The sequence below is a fragment of the Vanellus vanellus genome (assembly GCF_965231255.1).
Source record: "Vanellus vanellus genome assembly, chromosome: Z".
NCBI classification, from domain to species: domain Eukaryota; kingdom Metazoa; phylum Chordata; class Aves; order Charadriiformes; family Charadriidae; genus Vanellus; species Vanellus vanellus.
The window spans coordinates 67197596-67219093 of NC_138908.1; the positions used below are offsets into that span (position 1 = coordinate 67197596).

The 21498-nt window shown below is 38.7% G+C and overlaps 1 protein-coding gene across 6 annotated transcripts in view; it reads left to right on the forward strand.

Annotated features, from left to right (window-relative positions):
* PDE4D (phosphodiesterase 4D) overlaps window positions 1–21498 on the forward strand; it is a gene marked incomplete at its 5' end in the record, with an annotated part of 552125 nt that overhangs the window by 344092 nt on the left and 186535 nt on the right. Inside the window, one exon of one of the 6 annotated variants that reach the window (XM_082497092.1) lies at window positions 20536–20692. The exons of the other annotated variants lie outside the window; for them this stretch is intronic. Coding sequence (XP_082353218.1) covers window positions 20604–20692 — 89 coding nt within the window. Of the gene's footprint in view, window positions 1–20535; window positions 20693–21498 lie in introns of those variants that run through there. 6 annotated transcript variants of the gene reach the window in all.

The following is a 21498-nucleotide window of genomic DNA, read 5'->3' on the forward strand; positions in this document are numbered from 1 at the left end:
GGAGGTTTGCTGCCTTTCCTCTGTGTGTGTGTGGGGCGCCTGGTGCAAAGGGTCTATTTTGAGATTGAAACTGTGCTGTGAGGGTCTTCCAGTCTCTGAGATCCTCTTTACTAAAAGGGGAAAGATTGAAGTTTCCAGAATTACCTTTGAAGATACAAGATTAATTTCTAAGAATGAAGAAACTTTAATTATTACTGGCACAAAATGGCACATCCACAGTAAAAGTTGCTGCTTTAAATGCACATGTGATGTATGGGTCTATGCCAATGCATGTGTCAGTTTTTTAAGAATGAAACAGCTTTTCATTTGAGTTTAACATCGCAGGAAAATTGATTCACTAGTTGGTTATTAGCGTGAAGTTCACTTGACCTTTTTCATTCAGTCTTTTAAATTCAAAATAATCTAAAAATAACATAAAATACAGTACTTTTAAAATTAATTAACTGATTCATAACTTTTGAATATTCAACATTTTGATTTGATAAATACCCTTTGGGAATTAAAAACTGAGGTAAGATTGAGACTATATGCATTCCAGAAGAAGAAAAGCACATCCAGGATGTTTTTTTCTTTGGGGAGGGAAAGGGAAGTGACTAACATGACAAGTGTCAGAACTTCAGACCAGAGGGATGTGTGGATTGGGCTAATCTTGTGAAGTTCAGTAAGGAGAAATGCAGAGCGCTGGGTCAGAATAAACCAGGCAGGGAATGAGTGGCTGAGTAGCAATTCTACTGAAAAACACCTGGAGATTTTGATGAACGCCTGGTTGAATATGACCTAATAGTTCACTGTCATCATGAACAAAGCGACCTGCATACTGAGCTACATTAGGAGGACTGTGGCCAGTAGATCAATGGAAGTAGTTATTTTTCTCAGAGTTTGTGAGTTCCTGAAATATTTCCTGTACTTTTGGTGTACCACTTAAAGAGGGATTTGGAGAAGCCATCAGATATCCAGTGGAGTGCTATGAGGGTGGACTGAGGAGGGGTTGAAGGAGTTGGGTTTTTATACTCAAGTAAACAGAAGCTAAGGAGACATCTAATAGTCTGCGGCTAGTAACAGTATAATAACAGCTACGGAAGGATAGTTGCAAACAGTGACATAGCAAACTCATCTTCATAGTGGACAATGATCTAAAAATGGCAGTGGTCACAAATTGTGGCTTTGAGGCAGGTAGGTGTCTCTTTTTGACGTAATTTTTCTACTGGGAAGGTAGTGCAGTGTTTTAATATGTTGCCTGCAGACACTGTCAGATCTTCAGCCTTGGAGGTCTATCAGACTCAACTAGACAAAGCCATGGCTGAACTGTTCTGTGTTGGTGAAAGCCCATTTTCCAGCAGGAGGCTGGGTGAGGTGACTTCCAGAGACCCTTTCCAGCCAATCTGTGATTCTGTGGTTTGTTGCTGCAATGCACTAGTACTTTACAGCAGAAGTTATTTTTCGTCACAGTGAGAATCAATTGATGATGGACTAATATTGGGTTTTTTTGTAAATGGGTACTGAATATAGCAAAACTAAGGTCAAAGTTTCACACTTAATTTTACATAGTTGGTTGGATGCCTCAAGGACCTGTGATAAAATTCTTCACATGTTCAGAAAAACTTCGCTTTAACTTCATCTGTGCGTATAAACTCAGCACTTTAGCAAAGCAAGTTTAGATAGCCTGAATATGAGGAAAATATAATTGCTGTCTATGACTTTCTTTAGTATTGCATTCAATTTCCTAAATAAAAAGATCATCCGTTCTTTTTCTGTGATTTCCCATGTCATTTACTACATACCTTCTGATTAGGGCCAAAAGGATAGCTACGAGACATACCTCTCTTCTTGTCTCGTCTGTCCATACCTGCTCTCTCCTCGGCAGCTCCATCTTAGTGGATGAGGAAGACTCCAGTGGATAATGAGTGTGTGTGGTCCTTTCATTAAAGACTGTAGCACAATGCACATGTGCAAGGAGGACAAAGGTAATTTGCGTAGTCAACTTGTAGCCTGCTGTTTCCTGAACCATATCTACTTAAAATATTGGTAATTGTATACCGATTGTACGTATCCATTCCAATGCTTTGTGTGTTCATTTTACACAAGAAGGGATACAGTCCTCTTTGGATCTTAGCTGCTTGAAGTAAAGCCAGGTGAATATTTTTTTAAGAATTGTAAGCTCGCTAAAAATATTTAGTAAATGTTAACTGGCATGCTAATTAGAGAAATAATCAGGACTGGATTCGTCAAATGGCTAATGGAAAGCCAGAGGTATTGATATTTCCCCCAGTAATTGATAAGAGGCTTTCAAAGATAAGGAAGAATTTGTCTAATCCCATTCTCTTTCAGATTTTTGAACCCAGGCTTGTTGTGATCTGTGAGGTATTGTAGACATGGAATAAAGGATTCTCAATCTCACCCAATAAAGCTGTTCTGCTCTGGAAATTATTTCCCTTCCTGATTTTTAAACTGAAAAGCTGTAATATTAGTGACTTGCACATTCCTCACCTGAAATCCCAGTCTTATTCTAGATTTTATTTGCCTGCATAGAAGCCGGAAGGAGAGTATTAGTTACCTTTCATAGTGAAATGAGACAACTGGGCCTCTTCAGGACCCACAGAAGTTGCTTTTAGAAGAATTGTAATTTGCTGAGACATTTACGTTCAGAAGAGAAAAGGAAAAGGTACAGCAGGATCTGGCAATGTAGTTCCTTGAGAAAATTGCAAATAATTTTTTTCATGTTCAGAGTTCTTTTCACTAGGAAGAGAAATGTGTTAGTCAGTGGCAACTCCTACTGAACTGATTCACTTTTGTTTTTTCCCTCTGAATTTGTTTCATGTGTTTTCTTTGTAAGTGGTGGTACAAGGCCAGACTTCATGTGTCCTATGAGTTTTTTGATGTTCTTCTGCACAGACACCTTCTGTACAGTTTCATTGTGAGTCAGAGGGACTCTATAGCTGTCCTTTTGTGAGTCTCTGGGGAAGGCTGGAACATAAGGATGACATCTCTGCAAATTTGGATAATGACTTTCCAACACAGTCACCAGAGCAGTACAGACTTCCTATTTTGTTCAGTGTCTTGTGCTAGGCGGTTTTGTGAAGAATGTACTAACTAAATAAAACTAAGTGGTCGATACAATTATTTGGTCTGCCTGAATGCTTTATGTGAGTATTATATAGTTGTTCTTATTAAGAGAAAAGTGGTCTTTTACAAAGCAAACTACATAGTGCCAAGGCTCTAAAATGAAGGCATGCAAAACACGGTGAATTAAAAGGGCAGAAGTAAGACTTCAAACATCAAGTGCTTGTAATGTGCTGTTCCCCCCACAGAAGCCAATTGCCTGATATTGCTAACACTTCTGAGATGCTGTATTAATCTTGGCTCTTAAGTATTTGTCTAAGTATAATCTTGGAAAACAAAGTCATTCTTTTTTCTTATCCTGGTTTGATGATTTTCAATTAAATGTTTTGCATTGTGGGTCTTCATGAACATTTAATTAAATTGTTCAATGTAAACTATTCATCAGTGGAGGCAATTACATTAAAAAATAATGGTATTTTTGGTTCTAAATAAGAAGCTTTTGCAGAACACAGACTGCAATATCATTGTTGAAATACAAGGCTTAATATTAGTCATAGCTAGCAGACTATAGCAGGTGAAGCACATAAAAAATAGTGCAGGTGTGCTTTGAATTGGAAATGCCAGGGCACTGTTACTACTCTTCTAATGGCTGCTCTTGAAAACACTTTCAGTAAATTACAAATAACTTTTATATAAGATGATCTATTTCTGCATACAATAGTAGAAGCATTATCTACTTCAAAACTCGTTGTAGCCCTCAAATCAAGAGGAACATCCCTGTACAGAAGATGTTGCTTTTTGCAGGATGCTGTAAGAGAAACTAGTAAGATGTTGCAGCATTACTACTCAATTGGCAGTGTTTAGTTTCCTCTTTCGCTTTGAGGATAGTTGAAAAGTGTTATTCTTCTTAAGCAATGGCTATACTGATATTGCTGTGCAATGAGTTTCAGACCAGACTTGAAGTGAGATTTTTTGGGGTTTCAGATATTTATCTGCATACATTCCTGTTTGGTTGTTTTGTTGTTTGGTTTGTGTTTTTTTTTTAAATCCGGAGGAAGTTCAGCTCTTACGGCTAGGGAGGAAAACTCAGCAGAGCTTGTGGAATTAACTTCACTCAACAGTGTCTTTAGTTGCTAAGTGAGTGGGCCATGATAAACTGCAGTGAGCTGGGCAGCCTTCACTTATTCTTCCAGGGACATTATCTATCTGATGTCAGATGGTCAGTGTAATCCGTAACACCTCCAAATTACTAATAGTAGTGAAACTTTATTAGATTTGAGATTTGTCCCAGAATAAGGTAGTGAATGCACAGTGTAGACAGACATGGCAAATCTATCTAAATTTCGAAAAGGCAGCTCTACAGACAGGTATTGTATGAAAATGACACTACACTTATGCCTATTGCAGCAGATGCATTTCAACTGATTCTTAAAGCAAATCCATCAGAAAAGTTTATGGTTGAAAATATCTAGGCTTCTAATGAGGAGAAAAGTTAATAAAAGACAAGTCCAGCTATATGAACTCTGCAAAGCCTTTTATTATAAAGTAGATGAAGTTATTAAATGATACAAGATGGTCTATACTGAGTCAAAATCTGATCAGAAAGGGTGAAATGTCTTGAAACTTTCTTAACAGCATAATAGACATGAAATCAATGCATTCTACAGCTGCACTTCCTGATTTCAGCCATGATTGACTGATGACTCAGCTTCATCTGTTACAATCAACTGTCAATTTACAGAAATATCATTGGAGTAATTTCCAAAATATCTTTATTCATTCAACTAAATATTGTCTGTTCTCCAGAACTGTGAAGCTGATAAAAATGATTTAGTGTACTGGCAACTAATGTTGCAAATCAGCATAGTACTCAACATTTTATTCAAATGTAACCTTGCAAGGCAATACATAATCACAGCTTAACTGGTACGTAATTTAAGATTATCAAGGAACAAAAGTGCTGACTTACACCTTGCAGATAGGGCAAAAAGAAATCCTGTTATGAAACCAAGTTCAAGACCACTGCTGGGAACTTTTGGATCTCTATTTTCCTCTTACTTGTGTTTTTAAAAGTACTAATAGTTTTGTCCCAAAATTATATTTTTAGTGCAAGTAAAGTTTCTGTAGGAAGCTCAGGATTTCGTTTACTAGTTAATGCAGCTGTAAAAGCCTAGCACAATTTCCCAAGGCAATACAGCCAAAGTAACATAAAATATTCCAGGTAAATCTGGGAGAAGAGCTCAGATTTTTGTATGGGTTTTCAAGACTGTGTTTCTTATGAGGGAAAAGTAATTTTTGGCTGAAAATGTTGGAAATACAGTACACATCGTCTCTCTCTAACCAAAATACATACATGGTAATGAAGCAGTTTGTACCATGAATTGGCAAGAAAAAAAGGAGAGAAAAAAAAATTAGATTAGAAATCATCCCTCTCCCTTCCCCAGAAATTTTTTCCTGGATTGAAACTGGGGCTTTCTTCAGTCATATTTCCTATGTCTCTGTGCTTCTTATAACGTCTCTTACTTCTTCCTTGTTCCCTAACTCCTACCTGTTTTTACAGTTCTTCTGATAGATTTCTTCCTTTCCTTATTTTCTGAAATTTCTAGGATATTCTGTGTGAAACTGTTTTCTTATCCTTTCCCATGGCTTTAATTAAAACTTCTGTGCTCTTAAAAGTTCGCCTAGATGCACCAGGCTCTGGGGCTGGTATGCTGCTTTTCTCTAAGGCCTTCATTTCTCATGAAAGAGTATTTCTGTATCACTTCTGAACTAAGGGGCTTATTTATCTGCTTCAACAAATATGCTATATTAAATATAATTTCACCTGTGAAACTAAGGAACAAATATGTTTACTATAAAGTTACATTTTGCTGTGCCAGTAAGCAAAAGATAGCATAATGCAAGACAATATGATCTGTTTTTTAATCTGAAATATAATGCAATAATAATGGGCTTGTCACTCCAAGAAAGTGGCAGGACAATTAGCCCAGCTGAAGTGCATCTATACTAATGCACGCAGCATGGGGAATAAACAGGAGGAGCTGGAGGCCATTGTACAGCAAGGAAACTATGATATAGTCGCCATCACAGAAACGTGGTGGGAAGACACACACAAGTGGAGTGCTGTAATTGATGGCTACCAACTCTTCAAAAAGGATAGGCAAGGAAGGAGAGGTGGTGGGGTGGCCCTCTCTGTTAGGGGCAGTTTTGAATGTCTGGAACTTAACAGTGTGGATGACAGTGTTGAGTGTGTATGGATAAGAATTAAGGGGAAGGCCAATAAGGCAGACATCGTGATGGGAGTTTGTTATAGACCTCCCAATCAGGATGTAGAAGACGATGAAGTATTCTATAAGCAGCTGGCAGAGGTCTCACGATCATCTGCCCTTGTTTTTGTGGGAGACTTCAACTTCCCAGATGTCTGCTGGAAATACTACGCAGCAGAGAGGGAACAGTCATGGAGGTTCCTGGAGTGTGTGGAAGACAACTTCCTAACACAGCTGGTGAAGGAACCAACTAGGGGAAGTGCCCTACTGGACCTACTGTTTGTTAACAGAGAAGGTCTTGTGGGGGATGTAAAGGTTGGTGGTCGCCTTGGGCAGAGTGATCATGATATGATAGAATTTTCAATTCTTGATCAAGTAAGGCGGGGAGCCAGCAAAACTGCCACCTTGGACTTCTGAAGGGCAGACTTTGGCCTGTTTAGGAGCATGGTTGAGAGTGTCCCTTGGGAGGCAGTTTTGAAGAGCAGAGGTGCCCAGGAAGGCTGGGCATACTTCAAGCAGGTGCTCTTAAAAGCGCAGGAGAAGGCCATCCCCATGCCTCGAAAAACGAGCAGATGGGGAAGATGACCAGCCTGGCTAAATAGAGAACTTTGGCTGGACCTCAGGAAAAAAAGGAAAGTTTACATTCTCTGGAAAAGGGGGTTGGCAACTTACAAGGACTATCAAGATATAACAAAGCTATGTAGGGGGAAAATGAGAAGGGCCAAAGCTCAATCAGAACTCAGCTTGGCCACTGCAGTTAAAGAAAATAAGAGATTCTTTCAGTATATCAATAGAAAAAGGAAGACTAGGGAAAATGTAGGCCCACTGGTGAATGAGACAGGTGCCCTAGTGGTGGAAGACACAGAGAAGGCAGAGTTACTGAATGCCTACTTTTCTTCGGTCTTCACTCCTAAAGCTGTCCCTCATGAATCCCATACTCTGAAGGCAAAGGGGAAGGTCTGGAGAGAGGAAGATTTTCCCTCAGTTGAGGAGGACCGTGTCAGAGACCACTTGGCCAAGCTGGACATTCACAAGTCCATGGGCCCTGATGGCATGCACCCACGAGTGCTGAGAGAGTTGGCGGATGTTATTGCTAGACCACTCTCCATCGTCTTTGAAAGGTCATGGAGAACAGGAGAGGTGCCTGAGGACTGGAGGAAGTCTGACATCACTCCGATCTTCAAAAAAGGCAAGAAGAAGGACCCAGGGAACTACAGACCAGTTAGACTCACCTCTCTCCCTGGGAAGGTAATGGAGCGACTCATTCTGGATGTCCTCTCCAAACACGTTGAGGAACAGGAAGTTATTGGAAGTGGTCAACATGGATTTACCAAGGGTAAATCATGCTTGACCAATCTGATAGCTTTCTATGATGTTATAACTGGTTGGCTGGATGAGGGGAGAGTCGTAGATGTCATCTACCTTGACTTTAGCAAGGCTTTTGACACTGTCTCCCATGACATCCTCATTAGGAAGCTGAGGAAGTATAGGCTAGATGAGGTGACAGCGAGGTGGATTGAGAGTTGGCTGCGGGACAGAACTCAGAGGGTTGTGATCAGCGGCACAGAGTCTAGTTGGAGGCCTTTAACCAGTGGTGTCCCCCAGGGGTCAATACTCGGTCCAATCTTGTTTAATATATTCATTAATGACCTGGATGCGGGACAGAGTGTATCCTCAGCAAGTTTGCTGAGGATACCAAACTGGGTGGGGTGGCTGACACCCCAGAGGACCGTGCTGCCATCCAGCGTGACCTGGACAGGCTGGAGAGCTGGGCAGAGAAGAACCTAATGAGGTTCAACAAAAGCAAGTGCAAGGTCCTGCACCTGGGGAGGAAGAATGCAAAGCACCAGTACAGGTTAGGGGCGGACCTGCTGGGAAGTAGCTCTGAGGAGAAGGCTCTGGGGGTTGTGGTAGACAGTAAATTATCCATGGCCCAGCAATGTGCCCTTGTTGCCAAAAAGGCCGATGGAATCCTGGGCTGCATAGGGAAGAGTGTGGCCAGTAGGTCAAGGGAGGTCATTCTCCCCCTCTGCTCTGCACTGGTGAGGCCACAACTGGAATACTGTGTCCAGTTTTGGGCTCCCCAGTTCAAGAGGGACAGGGAACTGCTGGAGCGAGTCCAGTGAAGGGCAACTAAGATGACTGTGGGATTGGAGCATCTCCCTTATGAGGAAAGGTTGAGAGAGCTGGGACTCTTTAGCCTGGAGAAGAGAAGGCTGAGGGGAGACCTCATTATGGCGTACAAGTATCTAAAGGGTGGCTTGAAGGAGGATGGAGCCAGGCTCTTTTCAGTGGTTCCCAGTGACAGGACGAGGGGTAATGGGCACAAGTTAGAACACAGGAAGTTCCGTTCAAATACACGGAAAAACTTCTTTACGGTTCAGGTGCCAGAGCACTGGCACAGGTTGCCCAGGGAGGCTGTGGAGTCCCCTTCTCTGGAGATTTTCAAGCCCCACCTGGATGCAGTGCTGAGTAATGTGCTCTAGGCAATCCTGCTTTAGCAGGGGAGTTGGACTAGATGATCTCTAGAGGTCCCTTCCAACTCTGAAAATTCCGTGATTCCGTGCAAGTCCTTAGGGTAATAGCTTATTTACAAAGGTTACCCAGTCCATTAACTATATTCGTCTGCTCAGGGAACGTGTGCTACTCATCTGTTTCCCCATGTGTTCTCATTCATGTTTTCTCGCATTTTCTTTCTGAAAAGAAGAAAAAAATTCTGGTCAGATACTTCTACTCCGACTTTTTGGGGTAGAAATGTTGTTCATACGAATCTGTTTTTCACATGTTCACATGAAAGCAAATCTCCATCATGAATGCACAGTTGTATCTGACCTCTACAGGCAGTCTCTGCCTTGCAACCTCATGACATGGCGAATGCCGGTAGTTCTTGTTCCTATTTTCATTATTAAAAGAACAATGCTGAAAATGTATTGGATGTACAAAAAGGATCATGATGGAGCATGATGGCATTTTCCTTCATTTTTGTGAGGGCATGAGAGGAAGAGAAGTTTTCACTGACTTGATTTCAGGACCTCTTTCTAAAACTGATTTTTTGTTTAGAAGTAGTCTTCAATTTCCACTCATTTTTTAATAACAGACTGGGTGAAAGGGTATTGCTTTCCACAAATTGCTAATGCTACGCTCTATTTTTTTTTTTTTTTTAAAGAATTTAGTGGTAAGCAGGTTTGGGTTTTTTTTTATTTTTCTGTTTTTCATGACAAGTGAAATTCTCAGTCATTTATTTGAAGTACATATAAAGACTCAGTCCTAGGTGGTGGAAAAGTGGGCCACCTCAGTGGGGCTGGGAGGTGGCAGTGTGCTCCTTGCCACTGAGACGGGAGTGCTGTATGCGGGGGACACAGAGCAACCAGCGACAAAGCGCTGCCCTTGTGCAAGACACCGCCAAACTGTGTGCTGTGAGTTAATTTGGAAAGGTGTGTTTTTGCTTTTAATGCACCCAGGATTTGATTTTTTCTTAATGGGCACAAGCCGCTGCTGATGGACTGATTCCCAAGCTGCTGAATTAATTTCTAAATTATGACTCATGCTGAGGACGTATGTCAGCAGTTGGTATGGGAATTGTGTATTGAAGATGCTCCAAATATCCTTATTCATGATTTGGAGTATTGAAGAGGTGCATTCAGATGGTCGCTGTTTAAATAAAAAAAAAAAAAGTTTTATTTCAACCCCAGCTACTAAGTTTGTTCATTTGGGAAGACAGGCTCAAGTCGTCTTTGCTGCTGGAATTGCCTCTACTTTGAATTGGTATAGTTGTTACTGCTCTTACCTTACAATCACATATTTTTGAGATTGAATGGTATTATGTTAAGCACTTTGAGTTGTATACAGGTCACGTTTTTAAAGCTATCTAGGCATTTTGCTCCCTTAAAAAACATTGTCTAAGCTCTGTTTTCTGAGGGATTTAAGCCCTTAAGAATCCAGGGATGGGATTTGCTCCAGGCTAGGACAACTGTCTATATAAAGAGGTGATCTTTGGATGTATGAGAGGTGTCAACAGGCAGCTGGCCAATACCGCCAGAGTAGCTTAAAGACCAACTGAACTTGCTATACAGACTCCTGGTGACAGCTAGCGGAACAAACCATTTCAAAGGAAGAAAAATGGAATGTATTATTGTCATCTAATCTGCATTGTTGGTCTGGGTGCTTTTATCACACAATAAATGTAGTTTCAGTTAGTTTAACCTTTTAGCCTCCTGTCGTGCCTGCCTGCAGAATTAAAGGAAGGTCAAGCATACCATAGTGTTCAATCACTACATATTTCTAAGGCATTTTGGGTATGAAAAGGGTTGTAAATGTTCTTGTTCTGAAAGATGAGAACTTAATTCCTTCAAAATCCCGGTACTTCTGTGGTCTTTTTACACAGATGCATAGTTCTTTTAAAAGTTTTTGTATCTTGAAAATTATAGAATTAGCTCTTAATAGTCAAAATGTTTCTAGTGAAAGTGGGGGCTTGGACACATTTAGATGCTTTTCTCGAGTATATTATGGTTCAGGTCAGATTTTTTAAAGCATGACTGATTTGCTGTGAAAGGAACAAAAAAGCAAGTTTAAAATATGAAAATTTGTATTCAATATTCCATAAAAACAGAGAAAATCAATCAGATCTGTCTGTTAGATTACATTCTAAGCCTTTCTGTGTAGCACTATCATTGCAAAATTTCCACAGACAGAAACCAAAACTCTACAAAATATATTCAACATGTACTTAAATAAGTAAATTGAGGTAAACAAGACTCCCTCAAAGTCATCCATGAATTTAAGGTGGTTTAGATACTTTGGTGGAATGTCCACTTCTACACTTCCATCTGTACAACCTTCTAATTACATATACATGCACTCAGATGTTAGTCCAGTTTCATACAGTTTGCATGTCAATGCAGGTAGTATTGCAATGAAAGTACTTTATTATGTTTTTTTATAAGTCTAGCAAACTTATTTGTATTACACCATTCTAACCATATTGCTGTATAACTACAGTTTGTAAATATTTTGAAACAAACACTAATTTAAATGAGAAAAAAATCCAACAACAAAGAAAAAAATCCCAAAGCAAAGCCCAGTTATCTTTAGCCCTGAAGCCCCTGAGTCACAATTTGTTGATGTTTAGGAGTATATTAGGGGAAAGAATTTTCACATACTAGGTCTACTCTTAAAGTCTTTTTGAAGTCGTCTGCTTTCTGACATTGATGAAGATGAGACACTGCATTGAATGAAGTTTTTTTCTGGTCTAGCACAGATGATCTTATATGTACATTTTGTTTGAAATTTTGTCTATATTTGATAATATTTCAAAGCTAGTGTTTTTTTTAGAACTGCTTACATGATTCCCTAGCAATCAGATAACGTGGGTGTCCCATCTCCATGCCAAACGAATCGAACCCCTGTGTTTTGATTTCTTAGACACTAATAAATCTCATGGCTTTATATTTTCTGATTAGGGTTGTCTTCTGTCTAATTTGGTCTAATCTGGTTAAGATATTAAACTATTAATTGAGTAAGTGAGTCAGTGGAAGAGTAACTCTTCAGACTGGCAGTTAGTGCAAGTACTAGATTAAGAGCCTATGGTTCATTGTGCCTGCTTCAGCGATTATTTAATTCCAAGAGGAGTAAAAAGGAGGAATATGGATAAAATCAGCTAAAGAACCCTGGATCAGAATGCCAGAATCCTTCTGTGGCAGTAAAGATATTCTCGTAATCTGGTTTTTGTAAATCACCTGAATGATAGGCAATTTACTGTATATTTCATGTGCTTTTTCTTTTACAACACACAGAGAAGTTGCTCCATTTAGAATGGAGCAGCTCTGCAGCTCTGCATTTTGCTCACTGTCATTACGCTATGATCATTGAACCGCTATATCTTTGCACTTACTACATTATTTTGTCTTACTGAAAGATCAACTAACTTAAACGGTTCCCTTTGTGCCTCTTTTGCTCACAGTCTGAACTATTTGTCTTGATCAGAGGAATGACCTAGTTAAGGATGGATGTATTATTCTAGATGAAATTGATCAGCGAGAGAAACAGTTTTTATTATTTTGAACACTAGAGGGCATGAAAGTGTGTTTCCAGAAGGAGAGAAATGCTTTGCAAGTAAGTTAAAGCACTTCTGAAATCCCGTGGCTTTCGTGATCTCAAAACCTAGGGGAAGCTGGACGGGTTTACAGCATCACAGAATCACTGAGGCTGGGAGGCACCTCTGGAAATCCTCCGGTTCTACCCCCCTGCTCAAGCAGGGTCACCTGGAGCAGGTGGTTCAAGACCACGTCGCTTGATAACTTTACGGCTTCATTTTTGGTTTTGATGCACTCTAAACATGAAGTGGCCGAAAGTATTACGCTATAGTATTGTGTCATTTTTTATTTCAGTCAAGAAATCTTCAGTAAATTCATTATAGTGAATTCTCTTCAGTCATCTGCAACAACGAAGGGTCTAATACTACTTTTGGATCTGTTCAGCTTTTAGGGTAACTTGCAATGCCAAGCATTGCCTTTTTATTTCATCCTCTTCCATAAGTGAATTCTCATTATTCATGTTAAGAACTTTATGATAGTACTTTCTGTATAAAATCTAAATAAAATTGCTCTCATCATATTATATTGCAATTCTTGTGTTAGTATTGTGCAATTGAAATAAGTCACTAAAGCTAAAGGAATTAATTATAAATACAATTATTTTACTTTTCAAAGATTTGAGGAGAGAATTATTGTGTATAAATGTACTAAAAAATTAATAAAAACTTAATATAACACTTTTTCCTTCCTGCAGTATAATCCCTTGTTTAAAGATGCAGTTTATATTATTACAGATTTTGATTACATTAGAGTCAATGTGTTAAGCAAGATTCCAGTCCGAGTTCAGGTACTGATTTCTTTTTTGGTTTAGGTTAAATCAGCTAAGTTCTTCTACTTCAGCTTCCATTTTTTGTTAAATGAGGAAATGCTTTTTACATTCAGACGGATAATTTGCTTTTTAATATGCTGGTGAAAAAAAACCCACTAAACAAAATAGATATATAAAGTGATATTTAATCAGTAGTTCCACAAATTAGTTTCTCTTTGAATATAAAATGAGTAGTATGTCGTTTGAGCCAACGTATTCAGGAAAACCTTACTGCTTCCTGGGAAGCTTGCATTTTAAATCAATGTTTACGTATTTCAGACAAGAGAGTTGATCTCCAATTTCTTCTTCCAGGCAACTCTTCTGGGTTATTCCAGTGTTTTTGTCTGCCATGTTGACTACCATTCCACTCTACTCATTTTCCCAGGGTACATGCTTTTTAACTGTCACACGGACAAGCAAGGCTAAGTTGCAGAGACATTAAGACTCAGATTTCCCAGGTCTTGCTGGCAATGTTAATTTTATCTTCTTGTGCTCAGGCACTAAAGTAGGATCTTTATTTCCACCTTTACAAAAGATCACTTAATACTGTACATGCTGCAAATGGGATTTCTTACGTGTGTTAACAGTAAATTCTGTAAATCAAAATGTAGACTGTAAACTTAGCTTGTTTCTTTTACATTTCAGTACTGCCCGAAGCTGTCCCATCTTTGCCCTTGTCCTAAGGCAGGACTTCTCAAATTAGCTCTGATCTAAGTGGCTCTGGTGCCACTTCTGTTGCAGTCACCTAGAAGTAGAATGCGTTCCTGCCAAATAGTTCTTGAAATCCTGCTAAAAACATAGGATTGGAAGTGTTCAGGCCAAGGAATGACTGTAATTCATGACTCTGTGACAGGTCTTTGAGGAATCGGGGGATTGTTTAATATCCCTAGGAACAACTGAAAGCTTTCCTAGGCAATTTGCTGAATATACATTTTGCTTATTTGTGAAATCCCTTTCAATGAGCCAGCTCCAAACATGAATCAAAGGTGCCTGGTAATCGTTTACACAAGCTCTTCAATTTCATTTGTTCTAAAATTAGGTTCCTCGGTGATTCTTGAGACGCCATTTGTCCTTCAAGTATATCAGCATCCTTTGAAAGAACAGATAAATAGAAAAGCTTTGATTTAAGCAATGATTTAAAGAATAATTACCACAGCATATATTGGGATAGTATCTCCTGGTTTTGTAATTTTTTGTTTTGTTTTGTTTTGTTGGGGGGAGGGGGGTGTGTGTAAATACAGATCATACAATTTATTGAAAATTGATCGGGAATAAGAGCATTTCTGTACCACGTGTTATGTCATCTGGCTATCTTTTTAAAAACAATACTTTCAGTTGTGGCTTTTACAGAATTTTTTACTTTATAACTCTTTAAGCTGCAGATCAGTGTGCAGTGCTTGTGCTTGTGTAGTGGCCATAGACGAACATATAATTCTGTACCAAGGATAACATCTGCCCTGCACAGGCTGCAGGATTTGCCAATGAACTCAGAAAAAGAGCTTAGTCAGATAAAGCTCTTCATGCAAACTCCACAGAAAACTTGACTAGACACATTTCAATAGCTTTAACATTCCTGCCTGGTCTAGTACCTTCATGATTAAACTGACTGACTTCTGAGCTCAGGTCTCCCCTGGCTCTAACTCTGATATTCCCTTCTTGATGCTATCTGTCACTTATAGTAGGTAGTGTCTGTATGCGTGTTTAATGAAAGAGCTATCTGTTTTGGCTGCTACATTTTTGGCATCTCTCTTCTTGGTCTCCCATATTAGTACTTTAATCTCTAGGAAAGAATGTCACACTTTTTTTATCTTACTTACATTTAGCTCTCCATGTGATTTGCTTCCAGCACAAACACGTTTGTTTTACTTTCTGGGCGAGAGCTTGCTGCTTTATTGCACGGCTTTCACAGCATTGATCAGAACACCAAACTTTCTCTCACTTTACATTAGTCACCACTATTTAACAATGATTTCCACACAACAGATGTATGAGAGGCCACAAATGGTTCGTGACTGGTGAGACAACACCCTTCATACGTGCATCTCAAATCAGGTTATATCATAATCTGTAAAACTAGCACTAGCAAAAAATTACTATAAGGTTACTGAAAAAGCAAAACTGATATTTTGTGGTGTTTTCAGAATTTCTTTTTACATTTCCTATTTACAGAACAAATATGTGAGTGAGTGCATGCTTGTGCATGCACGCTAATATGTCTTCCTTCTAGATAATTTTTAACCTTGTGTGATTTCCACAAATTTAATGGATTTATAAGAATCTGGGAGATAATTAAGCTATTGGAAGTTCACAACTATAGTAGAATAGATATGTGAAACGCCCTAGGGCTGCCCTTTTGACAGAAGGGCTGCAGGCTATGCGGACTCTTTATTAATCACCAAAAAATTCTTACAGGAAAGCATTCTTGTGAACGCTCCAACCTCAGGAATACTATAAGTACTACAAACCACTTCAGAAACTGTTGTTCAAGGGAAAAGTTCTTACAGAAATATTCTCATTTAGCCGCCTATAAAGCAGCCAGATTTTTTTGCAGAAACAACAGCTGCAGAATTAAGCATTGAAGCCAACAAGGGATGATAAGTAATAACAATCAGAAAGAATTTGCAGAGGAAAGAGATAATAGTCCTGGGTAGAATCTTATTTAATCTTAACAAAATATAGTCAGAACATGCTTTTCTCTTGATGCTTAGTCCCAGTGAAATAATTTGTGATTTTTTTTTTCATTGAACACATTAATAGGGCCAAGATGCTATCATAAATAATATATTCAGACTTTCTGACCTGTTAAAAGAGATCAGAGTGGTGGAAAACATGAAAGACTGAAGAAAATGTACTTGCCTTTTTGACGGGTTGAAAGTTCAGACTTTCAGTTTATTACTCAAAGTCAGAATTAAGTGGGGTGCTTTCTGCTGGGGTGATTCTTTTTTCAGGTGGAAAAGGAATACTTCAAAGTCAGGGCACTACTTTCAGGAGAAAATACCTGTGTCATAGAAGTATAACATTCTGAACAGGAATGATATAAAAAAATGAAAGTTAGAAGAGATTTTACAAAAATAAAGTTGAAATTATCTAACATGATAGCATAACTCAATGAAGTGTGGGAAATAATTTTATTTAATTCTAGGTCTTATGTATTCCTGGCCTTCCAGCATAAACTTTTATTGAGGTAGCTTTATATGAGACTCTAGACACTATCATTCTACTGGGGAAAACTAAAATGCAAGTTTATCCTATATTCAAATGATTTACTCCTAATTCTTGTTTTGTCAGTTGTCTTTCATTCCTGTCTTCATAAAGGCAAGACAGGCGGCAAAATAGCTGTGAAAGTATCTTGTCTGTATTAAAACATTATTAAATATTATTAAACTGTTTAGAATTCAGATTGTGCAAGCCATTTTTTTGAGATAATGAGTAAGTATTTGATTTTAGCTACATAATATTCAGTGGCATTTTGTTTGGAGTTGTCCGACTAAATCATCAGGCAGTGTTTGAAAACAGAGGGGATAACTCTGGGAGAAGCATCTGTAAAATACTGTATACTAATATAAACCATTCTGTCCGCTGTCGTGACCCCAGTTTGAACTCTTTCAGAGCTTCCAATTGTTGATAAATAAGCATTTTTTAAACAAGTGAGTTTATATATTGCTATTGTCGCAATAGTAACTGTAACATCCTTTTTCGCGAAGTCCAACACTGCATACAATGGACCAGCAGGCAGGGCAGAGGCTTTGGGAAGGCTGCCCAGGGACGGAGCACGACTGCGCTATGCAGGAGCCATGAAGGGACCATGCAGGAAAGCTCTGCTGCTTTCCACAACTTACAGAGTAATAACCTCAATTGTTTTTTTCTGTTTCCCACATCTACCAGTACTTCACCTATCAAAATGGGAAGGGGTGGTCCTGTCCATTTCCCTGTGTTGCTCAAGAGGCAGTTGGCTGAGTTGCAGCCCCTGTGTGCCCTGGGCGCGAAGCGCTGCTGGTATAAGGTCCCTCACGCCGCCCGCGCAGGGCGGCGCATCTCAAATGCGGCTGATGAAGCTGATCTAGGAGTTTGTCACAGGTTGCACCTGACCGACAAGATCAAGGCATGAGGCAGAGGCTGCTATGTGAGTCCTAGTGTCTGGGTCCAGGCCGTACTTCTGCCACGTGCTCTGTTGAACAGCACTGATGCTGTAGTGGGTTCCCATCATATGACCCCGAAGCGTGGAGCTGGGTTAGAGTAAAGTGGAGATCTCTGCAAAACACCATTGCCACCGCTGGTGAGCTTCCTGGCCGCTGTCCCCTTAAAGCTGTAATTGTTTGAGCTTTGGATACATTGAGAGGAATTTAGGGATAAAACTTGGCCCGTTGTGTTCTAAAATGCGTCCGGGACACAGCTGGGAGAGTGAACCGAATCTGTAAAGATACTTATGCTTATCACCAGACTTGCTTACTGCCAAGAACTTTTACACTTACATGACTTCAACTGACCAAAAAAAGTCTAACTTCACATGGGTTTGTGTTTTCATCATCAATTTAAGTTTCACATTTTTAATTGTGAAAAATATTGTTTTGCTATTAATATATATGAACCTTTTCTAAAACAAAATAGCAGTAATTTATGTATCTGGGAGAACAGTAAAAAAAATGTTTCTTCAGTAATTCACTCTTTGTAAAACCTGTAAACCTGAAGCCATCAATAATGACATACTCCAGTGGTGCCACTGACCAGCTAGGGGTGCGAAGCTGATACTGCAATATCTGTCAAAAATGTACAGCGAAAGATGCAATCACAAAACTGCACAGAAAGTCAAAGATATTGCACCATAAATATTTATTACGGTATGTATTTCTATAAGAGGTCTGGATTATCACCGAGTGCAATGATTGATTTTACTTCTTTTATATAAAATTAGATACTTGTTTACTCACGCTATTGAGCTATTTTTTTTCTACAAAACACTGCCTAGAAATAACAACTTAATGTCAAATCATTTTGTGTTCTTTGCTTCTAGAAATGTTGTTTTCTTTTTGTCTGTAAGAAAAGAAAAAAGGCAAGAAGAGCTGAGTGACTTCTCTGTAAAAGTCAAGGTGTATTACAGAGTTACTTGTTCTTTCATTTCCTTGAATTTCCATAAACACTGTGAGTTGTTTTGGTACAGTGATCTACTGCATGCCACTATATAGTGACAATAAGTGTTTTTGATATTAAGGTATAAATTTAGTCTTTAGTAATCTTGTAAGAAGCTTATTTCTATGACCTTATTGTAGTTGGCTGCCTTAGCAGGTTTAGTGCAATAGTGAAAGAAGGGCACTAAGGAGGAAGAAAGCTTATAATAAGCATGTTTGATTCAGTTTTCTTTATTAAAAAAAAAAAAGAAAAAACCAAATGTTGCTGCTGTGTTAATGTATTGTACAAAATCCTTTTTAGAAACAGAATGTGAAAACAAAACATACCTGGCAATATTAAGTTATTTAGGATGTAATTATAAAAATGCAGCCTACCCTGGTTTTATTTGCCAGAAGAGAAATACTGATTTTGGCAACACTCACATACAGTATTGTCATTCAGGTATGTTTAAAGTGATCTATTAATCACTCAAATTTTAGTGAGATCATGATTGTGAAAGAGACTATAGCTTATGATACCCAGAAAGCACCTTACTAACCATTGTTGGAACGATCACAATTCTGTTCCTGTGGAAATTAGACACTTTATTATTATAATTCAATAACATTCTTTAAACTGCTGAAAAGTAATGTGACCTTTGACCTGGGAACAGTGATTTCACCTATGAATCCCATCCATTCAAAACTTATTTCATGGTGTGAAGAGATTTATTGTCAGTTTGCCCTGTAATGCAATTGTCAGTGTAACACAAGAAAAATGGTTCCTCCAAAGAGCAACATATACCCAGTTATAGTACATGTATAATTTTTCTGAAGAGTGTAGTTTCTCATGTTACCCTTTACCATGAAAATAGTATATTTCATCAGATAATTGATTGCTAGACATAATTTATCCCCGGGAACTTATTTTTCTAACTCTCTGACCTTTTCCCGTAGAGCCCTGGGTAATCCTGAACTTTCAATTTTAACCTTGCTCTGGGTGAATACTCAATTTCTGATCCATCGCCTTTCTCATGAATAAAAATACCTGGGTTATATTTCTTTCAAAGATCACCCAAATTAGAGAATCCTCTGCTTACCAATGCTGGGAGATCATAGCCACATTCAGAGTGGGTGGAGGAAGTACTGGTGGCCCGGCTGGCATGACCTGAGTTCGTGTCAGAATTGAAATGTAGGTTGTTGTTTGCCTTCAATGCTGCCAGTGCTAGGCTGAAACAATTGCATTAAAGAGTTGGGGCTTGAATTAAAAATAAAATAAAATTAAAACAAAAACAAACAAACACACACACACACCCCCCAAAAAAAAAACCAACAAAAAAAAAAAACAAACCAGAAAAACAAGCAACAAAAAGACACCGAACCGGTATGACCCCCGCTAGCAGGGAACTGAGTTCACTTCTCAAAGTCACCGGTGGTAATTCAGTACAGGGACTGATGTCTTTGAGAAAAGCTGCCAAGAGGCCTGAAAATTATCTACCAGTCTGAGACGTACTTTCTTAGAGTGGCTGATCTCTCGTAGATGATTAAGCCCTTTCAGAAAAGCTACTTAATGTTATAAATTGATTCTCTTTAGACACTGTGAGGAAGGAAGACACACTTGAAGAGAGTTAAGAATTAAACAAAGAGGCAATTTAGGGGTTTGTGGGCATGTTTTGAGTGGCATTATTACTCCCTGGTTACTAGCTTCTTACTGTGCCATGGGGGGACTCACTGGGGGGACATAGCGGATTTTGGGTTGGGGCTCTTTTTGGGCATTTGGTTTTTTTTTTTTGGCATACTGCTTAGCTCTCTGATGCCAGCCAAAACAGATTGTTAATATAGATATAATCTATATTAAATATACTTTCAACAGCCTGTTAAGGGTTTGAAGACCTCTGTCCGGGCAGCAGTGAATAATCAGAGTATTGGCTATTTCTGGTCTGCCTCAGTTCTACAGTTCTGTGCTCTTTAGTGGTTGCTATAACTATCCAAGGGTTTACCATAAGAGTGCTCACTTGAGTAATGCGATAAGAGCCCTGAATATAGGAAACGTTCATGCAAAGGGCAAGTCCCATGCAGCAGGAAATCCCAGTTATCCCTTCTAGCCTGTGCTCTGAACCAGCCACGTCTCTGCCAAAGCATACCGTAGGAAAAGGACGTTCCCTTACACAGTTACAAGTGCTTCATAATTAGTGAGGGGCACCTCCAGCACAACTGCCCTGCTTACCCTCAGGGATATATTTTTTAGAAGATTTTAGAATTAACTTTGCCAATGGCCTTTCTGTGGGATCCTTTTGGAACCTATATCCCTCGTCCATCTCCAAGAAATAAGATGAGATTTCGCTTTTTGAAGTCCTACAGGTATATCTTCTAATGGCTTACGGTGTAATTGACAGTGATAATAGCTGCAACTGTGACTCTTTTTTATACTTGTATAGGATTATAGATTATAAAAATTTGGAAATGTCTTATATTAATTGTGACTCGAGCTCGTAAAGGCTTTGCTGGACATGTACATCAAGAAAATAGTTAGTGTTTCTATGTGATTGGAAAATATAATGGATAAGTGACCATGGAGGTTTATGACACTGTACTTTTCAAGCAAATAATAATTTTGAATCTTTTTTGTACTCCCAAGTCAGGGAAAAAGCAGATTAACATACATGTCAGTGTTCTTATAAAAATATTAGTTCTAAATGTCACCAGTACTTATTATAAGTAAACATGTTTAGTTATAAATATGACACACTGATACAGCATACCAAATCTTAATTAATATTTACAGTCAAGGGGCTTTTGCATAACCAGAAAGCCATATTTTTTAAATATCTTTGTGTTCAACATCTTAAAAGTAAGTATAACCAATGAGGAAAACACACAGATTTTTTTTTCCTTAGCTGTTATTTAAAACTAACAATAGCAAAGTATGCTTTCCGTTGTTTATCATACTGCTTTTTGCAATTGAACCAATACTTGTTTCCTTTTATCTATAATAGAGGCAATAAAAATTTTCAAGTATAAAATTCTTAAGAAAGGATTCTCCTGGTTGTACATAATGCATTGAAGAACTTACTTCATATCATGTTAATGATAACTTTTTAGTACTCATTGATGCAACAGTCACATTTATTTGCGTGTGTGTACAATATCAAATGCCCAAGAAGCTA